The sequence below is a fragment of the Pseudonaja textilis genome, chromosome 2, assembly GCF_049901715.1.
Source record: "Pseudonaja textilis isolate UNSWEBS1 chromosome 2, rPseTex1.2, whole genome shotgun sequence".
NCBI classification, from domain to species: domain Eukaryota; kingdom Metazoa; phylum Chordata; class Lepidosauria; order Squamata; family Elapidae; genus Pseudonaja; species Pseudonaja textilis.
Window position 1 is genome coordinate 6633409 of NC_141991.1, and position 17660 is coordinate 6651068.

The 17660-nt window shown below is 38.8% G+C and overlaps 1 protein-coding gene across 1 annotated transcript in view; it reads right to left on the reverse strand.

Moving 5' to 3' along the window:
* Positions 1-4349: 4349 nt before the first annotated feature.
* The window catches only part of LOC148126626 (vomeronasal type-2 receptor 26-like), a 29586-nt gene continuing 16275 nt past the window's right edge, over positions 4350-17660 (reverse strand). Inside the window, exons 4-7 of the mRNA XM_087927644.1 lie at positions 10267-11076; positions 8074-8301; positions 6672-6798; positions 4350-5260 (exon numbers count right to left, since the gene is read on the reverse strand). Coding sequence (XP_087783770.1) covers positions 4350-5260; positions 6672-6798; positions 8074-8301; positions 10267-11076 — 2076 coding nt within the window. The remainder of the gene's footprint in view (positions 5261-6671; positions 6799-8073; positions 8302-10266; positions 11077-17660) is intronic.

Consider the following 17660-nt stretch of genomic DNA (forward strand, 5'->3'; position numbering starts at 1 on the left):
GCCGCCGATAAAAATCTCTCCTGGACTGTTATGGTTGGGTGGGTTCATCCCATCCTGATACTGAGTTGAGAGACATTGGATTTTGAGTGTCCCACAGACGACTTGGGGCCAAAAAAGCAGCACAAGGAGGAGCAAAAGCAGCAACATGATTTGTATTCCTGACTGAGCTTCCTCCACTGTGCTCGCCTTGAATGAGTCTAGAGGAAGAGGTGGAAGAAAACAAAGGCTTTTTCCAAGACAGAACTTTTAACACAAACATAGTCCAGTCATGTTTCACATCTCAAAGGGAAGGGACTAACTGCAGCTCCTGAGTGCTCTAAAAGAGCCACCCCCCCCCAGCTCTCTCTTTCTCCAGACCCATTTTTGCACCGTGTATTTCCAATGCCACAAGCGCAGTCAACAAAGCATTTTAGTGTATTGTTATTGAGATGAATACATGTTGTTGACATCTTGCTCTCAAATCTTCTAAAAGGGTACAGAAAAATCTCTGGAGTTTTTTGGAGCAAGAGGACAAGTAAATTACTATGATTTGAAGAAGGGCAAATTGATTTCAGTTGAAAGCATTATTTGAACTCAGCCTTGCCTTGTGACTAAATGGGAGATCTAAATTTGATTGATTGTGGCCATATTGAACAAACATGGTTTAACAAACCACTGTTTAATATGATATATAGCCTGAAGCCCAGGAATTTCCGGACTATCTTTTCTTGACAGATATTTTTTATCCCTCTCCCCCCCAAAAAAAACTGTAATCCAGGAGAGATGGAATGCAAAGCCCCTCCCCACCTCTGAGGCCACATAAAACTTCTTGCATTGCACCATCTCAGTGGCTGCTGAGTCCTTTATTTTTAGTTCTCTGCGTGTTGTTGCAGCCATTTTGTTTTTAAGGTTTCCTCCTGACTGTATATCCAAGTTATACCTCCTTTTCAACATACTTTTCAAGTCCCTTTTTCCTTTTACTATTACCTTTTGTTTTTGCATCCTTGGGTGGTTTAAAGGATTTTTAAACATACTCCAATCTTTCTCATAGTTGTGTAACTTGCAAATTTTGGACAAAAGGTTATGAAGGATTTATTCTCCACTTCTTTCTGTTTTTTTTTTTTAATGAAAATCACCATGGGACCATGGAACTGAGTGGTCTATAACAGAGTGTCAGGATTCCAGCAGCTATCCCCATTTAAATCATGAGTCTTGAGCCAAACTTACAACACTTCAAAAGGATTTATTGGGAGTTAAAATGTCCGGCACTGTCTGGGTGTAGCTGACTCTGAGACACATAATTCTGTCAGCGTTCCAGAGAAAATCCATTCCTATCAGTAACTCCAAGACACACGTCATCTCAAAGTACTTTTATTAGAATAGCACCTGGCACATACTGTGGAAATCCAGAATTAAATCTTCCCGGCTTCTCCACAAAGTCCCAACCTACAAACCACCCCTTTTTCCTCATCACCACATCACATGAACCAATCCCAAAGTAAGTTCTAATTCTTTCTGCACCACACTGTGTAACCTTTAACTATCAAAATAATATATTTTGTCTACTAAGAGCTACTCAATTAACATCACCCCCACCTTTCTCCAATTATGTGGCAGCGATTAATTCCATAGCTGACAAATTCATTGTTGCCCTTGACCCTGGTTTCCCCCTCACCCCTGGGTGTATCATAATTCATATTCTCCAATGGGACACATCCATAGCCCAGAGTCACCAATCATGCTCTCCAGTTAGAATTTTGCATGGCAGAAACTTTGGTCACCTAGTTACTATCTTCGAAAACATTTATGGAATGCAGTTTTGGTTTGTAAATGGATGCACTGCTCCCCCCTCCCTTTCTGTTGGCAACTCTAAAAAGACCATATAAATATTTTATGAGTTGACACAGAGGTGGTATTCAACCAGTTCTGAGAGGTTCTGGGGAACCGGTAGCGAAAATTTTGAGTAGTTTGGAGAACCAGTAAATACCACCTCTGGTTGGCCCTGCCTCCATCTATTCGCTGCCTCCTGAGTCCCAGCTGATCAGAATCCCAGTTGATCAGCTGAGTCTTCTTTTGTTGCCCTACAGAGGAGAACGGAGCTGGAAAGCAGGTTAGTGGGGTGTTAGAGGGAATGGAGTTAGAGGGAATGGAGATTTTACAGTATCCTTCCCCATCACACCCACCAAGCTACGCCCACAGAACTGGCAATAAAAATGTTTGAATACCACCACTGGTCTATAAGGGATCATATCAATCAATTAATTAATCAATCAATGCTCCTCTATTATGAGGAGTGTGAAGTAGGACTGGACTGTTGGTTTTCTTCATTCTTGGGTAATATTTACATGACACCCTATAACAGGACAATATAGAGACTTTGCAGTGTGTTCATTGCAAATGAATGGTACTCTGGAATATAGATGCCACCATTTGTGAGTGAGATCCATGTCCATCCTGGTTGCTAAAGGCCACCCAGAAGGTGGCAAGTGGTGTGTCCAAGTGTTGATAACTTTATCCTTGCTGAAGGGGATGTCCCCATCCTGTTTTAAAGGGGCACTCATCAAAAATCCATTACTTGACCTACCATCCTGGACAATTTTCATCCAGTCTCTCCATATCTCTCACCAATCCCACCACTAAAGTATCTCACCACTAAAGTGTCTCACCAGTCTCACAAATAAAACTAGACTGCTAGAAGAAAGTAAATTTTATATATATACACAAACGAACAGACAAACAAACAAGCGCATGCGCACACACACACATTTGTGTATTCAAAGTTTTAAACAAGAAAATGTTAATTGGTGAATCAATGACCCTTGAATTTTATAAAAATGCATCTTTTGCATTGCAGCCATTCTTCTGCTATTGTTAGCTGAAATTCAGGCCCCTTGAATTTGGCATGGAGCTGATGAAATCTATTACAATGAATTTGGGAGAGATAAAGGGTATTAGCCTTTGCAAAAGTCATTTTTTGTGGTGACCCTGGGCATGACACAAAAATAACACAGTCACAAAAGTAGAATAAATTCCCTTTAATGCCTCCAACTTGGCTCCAATGTCCAATTATCCTCGGCTAGATAACAAACTCTTAAAAAAACAGTCTACGAAGGGCAGAAATGCAGTCCAAACCCAAAGTAAAGATAATTAGAAATAAAAAACCCAACACAAACCACACTGAAGTAATTAGCACGGCAGGCCAGGACGATAAATTGCAGACTTTCAAAGGATAATGCAGCATCCACAGTTAGGAGGACACCAAAACCCAGATAAGCCTCGACCAAGATAATGCACACTTTACTTCCAACAAGGAGCCATGTGCAAACACCCCACTTATCTCCTGTTCTCCCAGCTGCAACTAATGAAAGGGATCAGGGCCTTTTCCTCTCCCATAAGACACATTGCTCCCTTCTTCATTCCTCCCTGCGTGCCCTAGGATGGCCCTGGATCTTCCTCTGAATGCCCAGCAGGACTGTGTCTTTTCTCCATTTCTTCCACAGCTACTGGAGCCACACTCCCACTCCCTGCTCAATCAGCTGCTCAATCTCCCCCTCAGAATCAGATTCCAACAAGGGCATGACAATTTTTACCCCTAACCAACAATACAAATCACAGAAAAAGTTTTAGAAAAACATTTATTAAGGTGATGGAGGTGTAAAGTCTTTTGATAGTATACAAAAAGAAATAATACATACATTTAGTCTGGGTGATACATCAGAAAGCAACTAATCAAAAATGAAAGATGACTACATGTAAGAATTGAACAACAGAAAACATGGATTACAGATGAAATTCCTCAAATGGCAAATTTATGAGTTACATCATGCCCCTTAGGTAGGTATCTTACCTACTTGCAACTGTATTCAAGAACTTTCAGAATATTCTCTCTATAGCAAGGGTGTCAAACTCGTGTTGTCATGGCATCATCATGTGACATATCAGGACTCCCCCCCCTTTGCTGAATTGGGCAGGGGTGGGGCTAGCATATGACGCATCCAGGCCACGGGCCATGAGTTTGACACCTCTGCTCTATAGTTTAGTGACTGAAAAGGTTAGTTCACACAAATTTTTAAAAATGTCCTTGATTCAGAAGAAAAATGTGTTTTCCTAAAGTTACAACAAAGGTCTACATTCCCATGCTAAAATGTTAATATATCCTAACTTAAAAGCTGACACGGAAACCCAAAATGCCAAGTAATACTGCCAGACATAAAAATAAATAAGAAAGATAAAAAGATGGAAATTGGACTTAAGCAGGAGATCACTTTAAAAAGCAGTCAGAGAAATTGGGATTTCCCATGAAAAGTACCTAATGGTGAATTAAAATGTTAGGTCCCCAGATATAATATTCCCCAGAATATTCATGAGAATCAGTTTTCTACTTCATTTTTCAACATCAATTGCTGCTTTGTATTCAAGTCTGGCCTCAGCACAATGATGTAACACTTAGGGATGAAGATGCAACCCAGCAGCCCAGCACTGGAAGCCAAGATGGAGAAGACCTGCACAGCCACCATGTATTTCCCTTTGGTGCTCAGATAGGTAGGCACAAAGGACAGCCAGACACTGCAGAAGACCAGCATGCTGAAGGTGATCAGCTTGGCTTCGTTGAAGGACCCAGGCAAATTCCTGGCCAGGAAAGCCACTGTGAAGCAAACGGCAGCCAGAAAGCCCATGTAGCCAAGGGCAATATAAAACATAGCAGCAGAGCCTTCGTTGCACTGTAGAACAATCTCTCTAGGCTGCGAATACATGTCAGAATCAGGGAATGAAGGAAAAACTCCTAACCAGGTGAAACAAATGACAACCTGAACAATAGAACAAGAAATGATGATGGTGTTGGCCAGACTCTTGCCCAGATATTTCCTCATACCATTTCCTGGCTTTGTGGCTAGGAAGGCTAGCACCACCATGATTGTTTTGGCCAAGACAGAAGACACAGCAATTGAGAAGATGATGTTGAAGACTGTTTGTCGGAGAAGGCAGGTGGTTCTCCTTGGCTGACCAATGAAGAGGAATGAGGTCAAGAAGGAAATCAGAAGGGAGACCAGTAGAATGTAGGAGAGGTCCCGGTTGTTGGCTTTTATTATGGGAGTTTCTTGGAATTTAATGAAGATTCCCAAGACAAAGATTGTAGTTAAGATTAGGAATAGGGCAAGGGTAGTAAGGATGATCCCCAAATTCTCTTGATGGGACAAAAATGTGACATTTTTGGCAATACATTGATCTCGCTTCTTATTCTGATATTGATTTTCTGGACATCTGATGCAGTAGTTTGCATCTGCAAAGGACAAAGGTAACATCTACTGTCAATTTATAGGATAGGAGTTATATTAATGAATATGTGTGTGAATGTGCTTGCATTACTGAGTGTCCAAAGTTGATAAAGTGAGAAAATGTAGCTAGATTAAGAAGGGAAAGAATTTGAAGGGAGGCATAGTTAACTTGACACATACCTCCAATTTTCTCTTATTCCTCCCCTCCCCCCCCATTTCTGGGACTATAGGCAGGGGTGGGATGCTACTGGTTCTGCCCAGTTCTAAAGAACCGGTAGCTCTGAAGAACAGCAGACACTGCACTGTTTCTGTGTTTGCTGCTGTTTGGCTCACCTACCCGCCTGGGCTCTTACCTGCTTTTTGCACGGCACAGTTGAGGTTGAAAAAGCAGGGGAAAAGAAGTTTTTCAAATGCTGTGCACCTGCACGCAGCGCTTTTCAGCTGTCTGGACAGCACAGTCTAAAGTTGTTTTACACATGCATGTGCATGCAAAACATAGTCACCGAACTGGTAGTAACAACCAGTTGAATCCCACCCCTGACTATAGGAAACAAAAGAGGCAAAAGACAGCCATCTTTGTCATGCAGTAAGGAATCTAATAGACTAGAAGTGGCCAATCTGACAGGGTTGGAATATTTCTGTTCCATTTTTCCACCAAAATTGAATGGTTACTGATTTAAAAAGGCATGATAAAGATATTTGATTTGATGTTTCCCTGTCATAACTACAACATGGAACGTTTCCTCACCAGTAGCAATGTATTCACCCAGATAACTATTCCACAGGAAATACAGACCCTGTTTGCCTACTTCCTGGATATCCTGGAGGAAGTTGGTTAGGCAGAAATGAAGCTATCCTGAAAATATCCCAAGAAGACAGACTAGTGTTTATGTGAGTTGGTTTTCATTCTCCTTGATGGAGATCTTCATACTATAAAAGCCACATCACAGCCTTTGTCCGGATGAAGCAACAGACTACTTCCTGCCATTTCCACTGATGCTTAACCTTTAACCTTAGGCTGTCTACTATTGACCTTACCCCTTTCTTAAGAGGCCTGTAGGGGACATGCATAAGTGCACCAATGTGCCTACCGTCCCTGTCCTATTGTTTCTTTCTTTTTTTTTTTCTTATATGTATCCATGTATTCATAATTACGTTTTTACTTATACCTATTACCTTATAAGCAATTGACAAACCCAATAAAATTAATTAATTAATTAATAAGATTAATAAACAAAGCTATGAGAAGTATCTCCTTAGCTGCTTGGTTTCCTCTACATCTCAAAATTTCATTCCAAAGGATTCTGGCACATTATTGCTAAACACCCTTTGTGAAAACAGTCATTGTAGTTAAATAAATACTGTTTTTTTTCCCCCAAATACCCAGATTCAAAACATCTTCATCAAAAGGACTACCTTCTTGGGTAGAAATCCTCCCTTCTGCACAGGGGGCACAGTTGTAGCAGCAATTTGGTTTCCCCTCCTGGACCACCTTGAAATATCCATGCTGACAAGCTTCCACACACTGGGAGTAAGGCAATGTCTGAAAATGAGTAGAATTGGCATTCAGTAGCATCTGCAATCATCAGCTATGAAATGAGACATAGAGTTGGAAGGAGTCAACAAACTAGGTATCTGTCAAGCCCGAAATTGTAGCCATTTTAGTTAGGCTTAGTATATATTCTTTTTCTTACTTTCTTTGTGGCAGTCATGGGGGAAAGGGTTTTGGGCTTGCCACTTTCCTAAGGGAGGAGGAGTGGAGATAAAGAGAGTTGTTTAGGCTAGGCGATCTTTCTTTCCGTGGGAAATGAGCTGTCTGTGCTTGGGCCTCTTGAGGTGGAGATTTATGACATCAAGCAACTTTGAATTACTTCTACTGGGAGAATGTGACTTTTGGGGGTTGTTTCTACCTTGTAATATTGTGGGGTAATTCCGGGTTGTGTCAGATCCGGAATTACCATGGACTTTGCCAATTTGATGCTTTCCTAAATAAAAGAATTTGTTTTGAAAGATGGACTTTGTTCTTTTCTTTTTAAATGGATTTCATCACTTGGAAACCTGACAGTATGTGCTAAACGGAATGTTCTGTTTCTCCTCTAGGCCAAACTGTGGTGGCAGCCATTCCAGGGATGTCCAACAATTGTCAGGAAAGTTATTCCTGAAACTAGCAGTGGATTGTGATAATCATGGAAGAAATGGGAATTGGGAATTCTGCAGCATGATAGATTTTCCACACATTTCCCACCAAATATCCAGCTGTAGCATCAACCTGTTGTCCTGAATGTCAAAATGAGCATGGGCAACTCAAGTGATTCTGCTTCTCTCTCCTCTTAAATCTTGCCTGCATTTTCCTACATCCCCATGTCACTTCTGTCAATGTTCTTGGAACAGAACCAGTGGTGAAATGCTACCAGTTCAGCCCAGTTCAGCCAAACCGGTACTAAAAAAAAGCTGATCAGCTGATAGGATAAAGAAGAGAAAAGCACAGGAGTGGCCCTCCTACCTGTCCCTGTGCTTTTCTCTTCTTTATCCTCTCAGCTGATTGGCATGACAGAGCCTAGATGGTGTTTGAAAAGCTGTACGCGCACATTAGGTGAAGTGCATGATCAATGAACCGGTAGGGAAACTGGTAGAATCTGACCACTGAACAGAACCCTTCTATACTTCACAAAACTCCTTCTCTATTGCTATTGCTGAATTAAAAGAGCACGTCTCTGAAACTTGTATCTGAAGGCAGTCAGTCTGATATATAATTTGGGAAAGGAGGGGACGCTCATGGAGATAATGATAAAACTGAAGAAACAGCAGATTTGCCCACCTGGTTCTGCCCATGGTGCTTCATGATGGCATCCTTGTTGATGCTGAATTTCACTCCTGCAGATCCTTCTCTTGCTAGACTCCCAAATTTCATGCTGGTGCCTGACTTATTATGAAAACCCACCCAACTCACAAGGTCAAAGTCAGCCATCAAATCTCCATTCCCATCCAAATATATTCCTTGCATGGTGTTGTTGTAGATCTGGGGATTCTTCAGGAAGTGGTGGAGCTACAGAGTATGAAGAAAGGAAAGTTTTAGATGGATGGAATCTGCTACACCAAGTTGATATACAGAGATATAGGGAATTTGACTTTTTGAACTGCAGCCTGTTTTCTTATCAGGACAATTCCCAGAGATTTGTCCTTAAGGTGACAATAGGGAAAATATTCTTCCCAGCATCTGACATTCCAACTTTCTTCTACTCTTGTTTTGCTGTTTATTTCTCCCTTTGGTCCTCTTGAAGGTAAATAGACAGAAGAAGGTCACTTGCAAAATATTGCCTATGAATATGCTTGCTTACATCCCCTGATGCTTATGCACAGGGATGGGATTCTACCAGTTCGCACCTATTTGCTAGAACCGGTTGTTAACATTCTAAGCAGTTTGAAGAACCGGTTGTTAGAAGAAATTACTGGCCTAATCCTGTAAGGAAGGCAGGAAGGAAACATTCTGGTGTTCCTTACAGAAACTGCCTCTCTGTTAACCCTTATTACATTCTTGGCAGGACTAGACTTCCTGTCTCTGGAACTTCTCTGGAGTTTTTTCCCCCTCCTTTGCTGGCACTTTGCTTGTATGGAGTGACCATTTAAAGGTACAGTGGCACTGAAAAGAGTGACTTATGACCATTTTTCACACTTACGACTGTTGCAGCATCCCCACAGTCATGAGAGACCAGGCGAGAAGATGCGTGCCTCGATGTGAGTAATATTGAGTTGGCCACACCCAGCCAATAACATGACCACCAAGCCATGTCCACCCAGTCACATGACCACCAAGCCACGCCCACCACCTAAGCCACACCCACAGAACCGGTTGTTAAAATTTTTGAATCCCACCGCTGCTTGTGTATTAGTTTCCCCATTTTCCCTGAGAAGTATCAATAGAGTCGCATCCTTTTGTTGTGTGGCTAGCCTAAGAAAAAACCGCGTGTTTTTTTTTTGGGTTCTGGTCTTTGTTTCCCAAGAGAGATGAGAGTCCTTGGATCCGAAATTGGTTTGGGAATTAGGAAGCAAGTCATGGGTCACTGCCATGTACATCTGAAAAGATGGGGGGGGAGGGGGGGGGGCTGGAGACGAGGAAGGAGGGATTAAAAGGGCCTTGGCCATACTGTCAATTAAATTCAATGTTTTATTGGATTGCTATATATTGGGAGAGAATCCAAATCCCTTTTCTTAAAGTTTTTGGAAATTCCAAATTCTGAGGAAACAAAAGCTCAAAGCATTTTTGGATGGAAATGTAATGGTGTATGTGACAATACCATCAAGGAATAATTTGTTGTTCAACACTGGGAGTTCAAATGATAAAAGAAGAATGAAGACAAGAGATTTCATGAAAAAAATATTATTCATAAAGCAATTTTTCTCAATATATTTCACATTTCTCGGAGAGGATATTGTGATGTTCACCATCTATATGTCACACTTAGCAATAAACACGAAATCTGTAGGATTAGGTATTTCTAAAAAGAGAAAAATCACACATAAATCTACATAATTATCGTCTAAGTACTGTGCTCTCTATTCCATAGCCGTAAGAGAAGATGTGTCATACATTTTTCAGTATACAATATAACTACATATACAGTATATTATAAATTAAACATGAATATCTACATAGATCTCCATTTATATATATATATATATATATATATATATATATATATATATATATATATATATATATATATACTTCTGAACCAATATACCTATATACATGAATCACTTTTTATCAATATTATTAAGCACTGTGAATTAGTATTCCCAATACTGTGAATAACTGTCAAGTATTAATTGTATGTATAGTATTTATTGTACTGTCAAAAACGATGCTGAAAGATATTGACACATCTATTATAGAAATTTTTGTATTTTTTTAATATTCTGGTTTTTTGTAAACTTTTTAATATTTTGAATTTCAATAAAATATTTTTTTAAAATAAAAAAAGGAATAGGTATTTCTATTCCATGGGAATACCTGCCATGGTTGGATCTTTTCAACTTCCAGCTTGACTTTTCTCTTCTTCGTTGTTTTTTGGGACTGGGATGAACAAGCCACATTTAAGGCATGTGCCACAATTTGGATGGCATTGAAAGTTAAGGAGCTGTCTAGAGAAAAGATCTTTTCAATCTTCTCTTGAGGTAGAGTCCCCATGTTCTTTTCCTCTATACACCTTGTCCAGCCTTTCACAGACAAGGCAGGCTTCCCATATGAACAGTGAAATATTTTAATAATAAATGCTTTGATTAAAAAATAGAAATCTCTGAAATTTTCAAATTTGCTCCCTTGGCTGGTCTGGATAAGAAAAGAAAAAATACTATGGGTGTATTTTAAAGAGAAAGAGTTATATGATAATTCCATGGAGAGATCCCACAAAGCGGTTGTGATCCAAACTTTTCCTATAACAGGTTTTTTCACAAAGTTCAGTATGATTTCCACAAACACTTCTCCTTCTATAAATGTGAACTCTGCATAGTAAACAAAGACATTGATTTGGTGCCACATTTTGAAAATAGAAATCAGATTACTGAAATTCTCGATATCTAGTAATGTAATTTGTGAAAATGCAGCACAGATACCATTCTGAGCCAGCACAGGGTTGAAGGTCCTAATGAAACGTTCTCCATTATCAGTATCTGCAGCAAGGAGACCAATGAACGTCCACCGAAAATACAGCAGCAGTTTAACAATTCCCAGGTTCTGGGCACCTTCCTTGGGGACAGTCTGGTAGCAAAAGGGTAACTGAGTTTTATCACTCAGGAATGCTGAATTAAAAGTGTAGCTGATCTGGAAAAAAAAGATGGTTTGTGTTTGATTTTAGGATTTTACAGAGTGTTAGATCTTAGGAGGAAAAAGGGTCAAAGCATAGACAGTGACTAGAAGACTCCAGCCTACCTTGATGGACTTAATAAAAAAGTAAAAATTTCCCTGTCATATCTGACTCTAGGGCATAATGCTTATCTCTGAAGGAACCAGCATTATCCGAAGACAATTTCCATGGTTATGTAGCCAGCATGGCTATATGCCAAAGGTGAACGGAACCTTCTCACTGAAGTGGTACCTATTAATTTGCATGCTTTTGAACTGCTAGATGAGCAGGACACAATAGGGGAATAGAAATGCAGAGAATGTAATCAAACAATTGTCATCCATAAATGTTTAAAGAGAAGAAGAAACTCAAATCTCCTTTTCTGGAAAGAGGGGGCTTTCAGAGACCCTGAATAGAGTTAGATTGGAGCAGTTATACATTCTGAACTAACATTTTTGCTCACTGATAACTTTTAACTATAATTGTTTGTGTGTTTGTTTTTGTCTCTTTGGAAGATTGAAAGTTTAAATAATACTAATAATTTACTACTGTCACAGACCAATATTACAGGTAAGAAACATAAAAAAAAGAAAGTAAGAAAGATAATATATTACAATTTGAACACATATAGAGAAAACACTCAATCAGGTAAAGGTGACCAACATAACTACACCCTGCAAACTAACCAGGTTACCTTGCAAATTTATGACAAGAGAGCAAATAGAGGGGGTTGGAGTAATAGAAAAGCTATTAGGCTGTCCCTGCTCTGTTGTGAACTCACTCTGATAGATCTACTACATGCAGAGTGGCTGCCAGCAAGAATGCAATGTATGAGAATTCTCCTATTGTTCAAGCAACCCATAATACCCTCCATGCTTTTCAGAATGTAGCCCTTTCTGAGCACCTTCTCAATATTTCCAATAAGGGTTTTTTGCTCAGAAAAAGTGTACCCGCTCCTGAAACAGCATCACCAAGTGGGAACTGTTGCTTTAAATCTAGGTTGCAACAGCTCTCACATTGCTAAACCTGAGGCTGCTGTAACTGAATTGATCCCTGAGAAGGCAAAGAAGCAATATACAAACTGTGTTACCCACAGCTGTAGGAACTGCTGAGGATGTGCCAGAGGAAACTTTGATTGACTTATTCAGTGCATTGTCAGAACCTGAGCAAGTTAACATCATTCAAAGATTGGATGACCTAAAAGAGGCATTGACAACAACTCAATCTACAGCAAAGCCTCTATTTAATTTGGCTCCACTAACCATGCAATTTTGTGGCAATGTATTTAATCAACAAACTGCCTCTACCTTAACAGTAAAAGAAGGTACTGTCACACAGGCTGACTGTGGGGTAACTGCACTGACTGATCCAACTTCTGAGAAACAACTGAAAGACAAAGGGCTTCATCACACAGTGCCCCCTAAGTTGACAAACACTAAGGAGATAATCCAGCTTCCATCTTCAATTGATTTAGAAGCTCCCATAACAGCTTTTCACAAGATGAATCCTCAGCTATGCCACCCCCAAAATGGACATAAATCTACATTTATAGATTTAAATCAGAGTACCTGCCCATTGGGGAAAAAAATCATTCTTGGAGCAAGAGCAAAGGCATACTGGCAACCGAATTATAGAGGAGCAACAACAAGTTCTGTAACCCATGAGGAGAAACATCGAACCTCACAACAATTGTGTTTATATGGGAAGCTTAGATGATATTGATCTGGCTCCAAAGTCAAGTTGACACCTGACATCTTTACCATCCAGCTAATTAACCAAGCAGATCATCTTGCTTCTGAGAACCCCATACAGTTGGTGACCTGGAACATAGTGGGCTGGAAAGTGATAGTTGATAGTGGACTAATGAGCTTTTTCTCTAGATTTGACATAATAACCCTTCAAGAAACTTGGCGAACTGAAGTGGATGAACCAGTACAACTGCCAGGCTTTCAGGGATGCCCCCCCCCCAGCCCAAAAAACAAAGGGAGACCCTCTGGTGGACTATGCATTCTTATAAAGCAAGAGTTGCAATGCCAGGGAGAGAAATTATATAATGAAGATAAGTATCCGTACTTTCTAGCTGTCAAATTTGAATATGACCAGTTTGAGTTAATATTGGTAAATGTGTATATTCCCCCAAGCACATCCCAGCACTATAATTCCGAATATTGGATGTGCTTGGAAATTATCCTAGAAGATATAGCAATACTGTATCCTCAGTCCATAGTGGTTTTATTAGGAGACCTGAATGCTAGACTGGGTCCCTCTTTGTATGAGCTTGCCCAGAAGAAGGGAATCCCAGGGAGTTCTTTGAAAACCATTCTCAATGGCTCTCAAGAGATTGTAAAAGTAATGCTGCTGATTTGCTTCTAGTCTCCTTAATTTCTTTTTTTTTCATATAAATTTTATTGAATTTACAATTAAAAAAAATAACATAACAACATTACATAAGAAACAGGAGAGAAAAAGAAGAAAGAAAGAAGAGAAAGAGAGGAAAAAAAAAAAAAAACGCCGGGTCTTGCGACCAAAAAGAAGAAGAAGAAGTATAAAAAGAGAGAAAACAAAAACAAAAAAACAAAGAGACGGAAGAAAAAGAAAATACGTTAAAACCAGACAAATATTCTTTTTGACAGTCTACAAGATCCACCTCCTACCTTACTTTAAATATACACATCTTATCGCTATTTATGGATATTTATGCTTATTTATGCTCATTAAACAGTTTATCTCTGATATAACCAATTATACCATGCATTCCAATTATTATCAAATGCTGAAGACTCTTTATTTTTAAGAGCTATGGTTAAATTGTCCATTTCTGCGCAGTCACATATTTTCTGAATGACCAATTGATCTGTAGGTAAACGGGATGATTTCCAGCACTGGGCAAATGCTAATCTGGCCGCAGTTAGAATATGAATTATTATGTATTTCGTCTTTTTAGGAAAATGTTTATCAGAGATCCCTATTAGGAAGAACTCTGGTTTGTATTCAATTTGATCTTTGGTTATCTCCTCCAGCCATTTTCTAATTTTTTTGCCAGTATTTCTGGGCTTCTTTACAGGTCCACCACATATGAAAGTAGGTTCCCTCTATGTTTTTACATTTCCAACATTTTGGACTAGAGTTTGGGTTCATTTTCGCTAACCTCGAAGGGGGTAAGTGCCATCTATATAACATTTTATACATATTTTCTTTGTACGCCGCAGATTTCGTAATCTTAATGATTCTATTCCAGATCTTTTCCCATTCTGTTAATGTAATGCTTCTTCCAATATTCCTACTCCACATTATCATGTTCCCTTTCACTATCTCTTGCTCTAATTCTACCTCCAATAAATATTTATAAAATTTAGAAATATTCTTTTTATTTGATCCTAATAAGATTTTATCTAAGTGTTGTAATTTGCTATAAATTCCAAACTCTTTGATATCTTGTTTGTATCTACTATGGATTTGTATATATAACCACTGATCAATTTTAAATCCCTGTTCCTGTAAGTCCTGTCGAGTTCTTAGTTTCCCTAAAGGATCTAATAAATCTTTATATTTAGTCATTTTTGTTATATCCAAATTGTTGGGATGAACCATTGCCTCCATTGTTGAAAGCCAAATCGAATTTTTAAATAATGTTTTTACATATTTTTTCCCCAATTATTGCGAATAGAGTAAAACAAGTTTTAAATTTATACATTCATGAAGACCAAAATGGTTTCCTTCCATTCCGCCAAATTAAAAACAATTTAAGAACCGTTATTGACGTCTTAGAATATTATGAAGCTCATCCAGAGAAACAATTTACACTCTTGTTTCTAGATGCGGAGAAAGCATTCGATAACTTACATTGGCACTTCTTAATACAAAAAATCTATAACATGAATCTGGGCACTAAATTCGAGAATATTATCACAACAATTTACAATACCCAACAAGCCAATATACTAATTAATGGTGAACAAACAGGCCCACTAAGCATTGAAAAGGGCGTTAGACAGGGTTGCCCTCTCTCACCCCTCTTATTTATATTTGCTTTAGAATCATTGTTAACGCGGATAAGACAAAATCCTGAAATTCAAGGGTTAGGGTCAAGGCAGAGGAATATAAATTACAGGCGTTTGCAGACGATATGGTTTTCTTCCTAGAGGATCCCATGGAGAAAGGACATAATCTAATAAAAGAACTAGAACAATATGGTTCAGTAGCAGGACTAAAGATCAACAGAAATAAGACGAAATTACTGACTAAAAATCTAACAGAGAACCAGAGGAAAGAATTAGAAAAACCATGGGGATACAGGCAACAAAAAGGTCAAATATTTAGGCATATGGTTAACACCACATAGTAAATCACTCAAAGAGAATAATTATGATAAACTGTTACAGCAAATTAAGAAAGATCTAGAATCCTGGAATAAGTTGCAGCTTTCTTTACTGGGTAGGATTGCCACAATCAAAATGAACATTTTACCAAAACTCCTTTACTTATTCCAGACAATCCCAATAAAATTACCAAAAATTTTTTTTGATGATATAAATAAGGTAACTCTTAAATTTATTTGGCAAGGGAAAAAAGCTAGAATCAGTATTAAGGCCTTACAAGATGCAAAAAGTAGAGGTGGGCTAGCGCTTCCAAACTGGGAATTATATTATTGGGCAGCCAACTTACTATGGTTAAAAGACTGGGTCAATTTACGGAATAAAAGAACTCTAGCCTTGGAAGGGCACGACCTTCAGAGAGGATGGCACGCATTTCTATGGGATGTGGGGAAAACTAAACAGGCGTACTTTCATAGACATCTTATTAGAGATTCACTATTAACTAATTGGAAAAAAATATGTAAAAAACATTATTTAAAAATTCCGATTTGGCTTTCAACAATGGAGGCAATGGTTCATCCCAACAATTTGGATATAACAAAAATGACTAAATATAAAGATTTATTAGATCCTTTAGGGAAACTAAGAACTCGACAGGACTTACAGGAACAGGGATTTAAAATTGATCAGTGGTTATATATATAGAAATCCATAGTAGATACAAACAAGATATCAAAGAGTTTGGAATTTATAGCAAAGTCTCCTTAATTTCTAAGGGTAATCTCCAAATTTTGGGAGATAAGGATAAGAATTACATATACCCTTCTACACACCACTCAACTAATTCAAGTAGTGTACTGGATCTCTTTTGTGTGTCTAGAGATAAGGCTGACCTCTTTTTAGAGGTCACAGTACACCTTAGCAACAATAGCGACCATCAGCCTATAAGTGTGACATTGCGAGGCTGCTCAGATTTAAGACCATATAACATGGCTGACAGATGGCTTACTAAAAAGGGAGAAGTGACTCAAAATAAAAGGTTAATTTGGGCTAAGGTTGTTACTAAGGCAATATTAGAATGCCTTAAAACAGAGAATGGTATTAAGTGGGCTAGAACAATCCAGTCATTTACTACCGACTGGATGTCAGCCTACAATTCATTCTCCAACCTTTGTAACATACTAAAGAAACATCTAACAACTATACCTGCTACAAAAAGAGCCCAAGTGGGTAGACCTCGCTGGTTTGGTTCGGATTGCCAGCGACTGAAAAAGAAATTGAAGGCAGCCATGAGGCTTGCCCAGAGTAACCCTACTGCCTATATACAAGCTAAGATGTTGCACACAAGAAGGGAATATAAAAAAACTATAACATTAAAAACTACAACATTAAAGAAAAACTACAACATTAAAGAAAAAAAGTTTTGCCATTTCAATCTGGTCAGAACTTGAGTTGGCTGACAGAAGTCATAACTCAGTATTATTTTGGCATTCTGTAGCAGGTATCCTGAAGGAACGGAGATATGCGTTTGACATACCAATCTCTGCTGAAGATTGGGAGAATTATTATCAGTGCTTGTTTGCCTCCACTGAACCGGTAAAGAAATTATTTTTAAACAGTGATTTAATAAACCCTAGAACTTCCCCCCTTGGCCACCAGTCTCAGAAAAGGAGATACAGTCCATCATTGAAAGTTTAAAGAGCAATAAAGCCCCAGGAGAGGATTTTCTACCAGCAGAACTATTTAAGAAATTTCCCAACTGGTGGGGCCCTGTATTAGCAGGCCTTTTTACACACATAAATAACCGCCTGCCATATACCAGATGGGTGGAAGATGGCAATAGTTGTCCCCATATATAAAAAAGGGAATAAAAAGGATCCTAGTAATTATAGGCCCATCAGCCTGATTGACATTGTAGCAAAAATACATGCTAGGTATCTTTTGAATAGAATTGAAATCTGGGTAGAAGAAAACAACATTCTCACAGAAGAACTAACAGGTTTTAGACAAGGCAGATCTGCTATTGATAACTGCTTTGTCTTGAATCATCTAATTGCCAAATATGCCTATAAGAGAAGACCCCTGTTTGCTGCTTTCATAGACCTTACAGCAGCATTTGATATGGTAAGTAGAGACGTACTATGGAGTAAACTGACATCTCTTAAAATAGAACCCAGACTCTGTAGCTTTGATTAAAGCCCTTTACACACAAGAATACCTGTTTGAGAGTGCGGTATGGGGTTAAC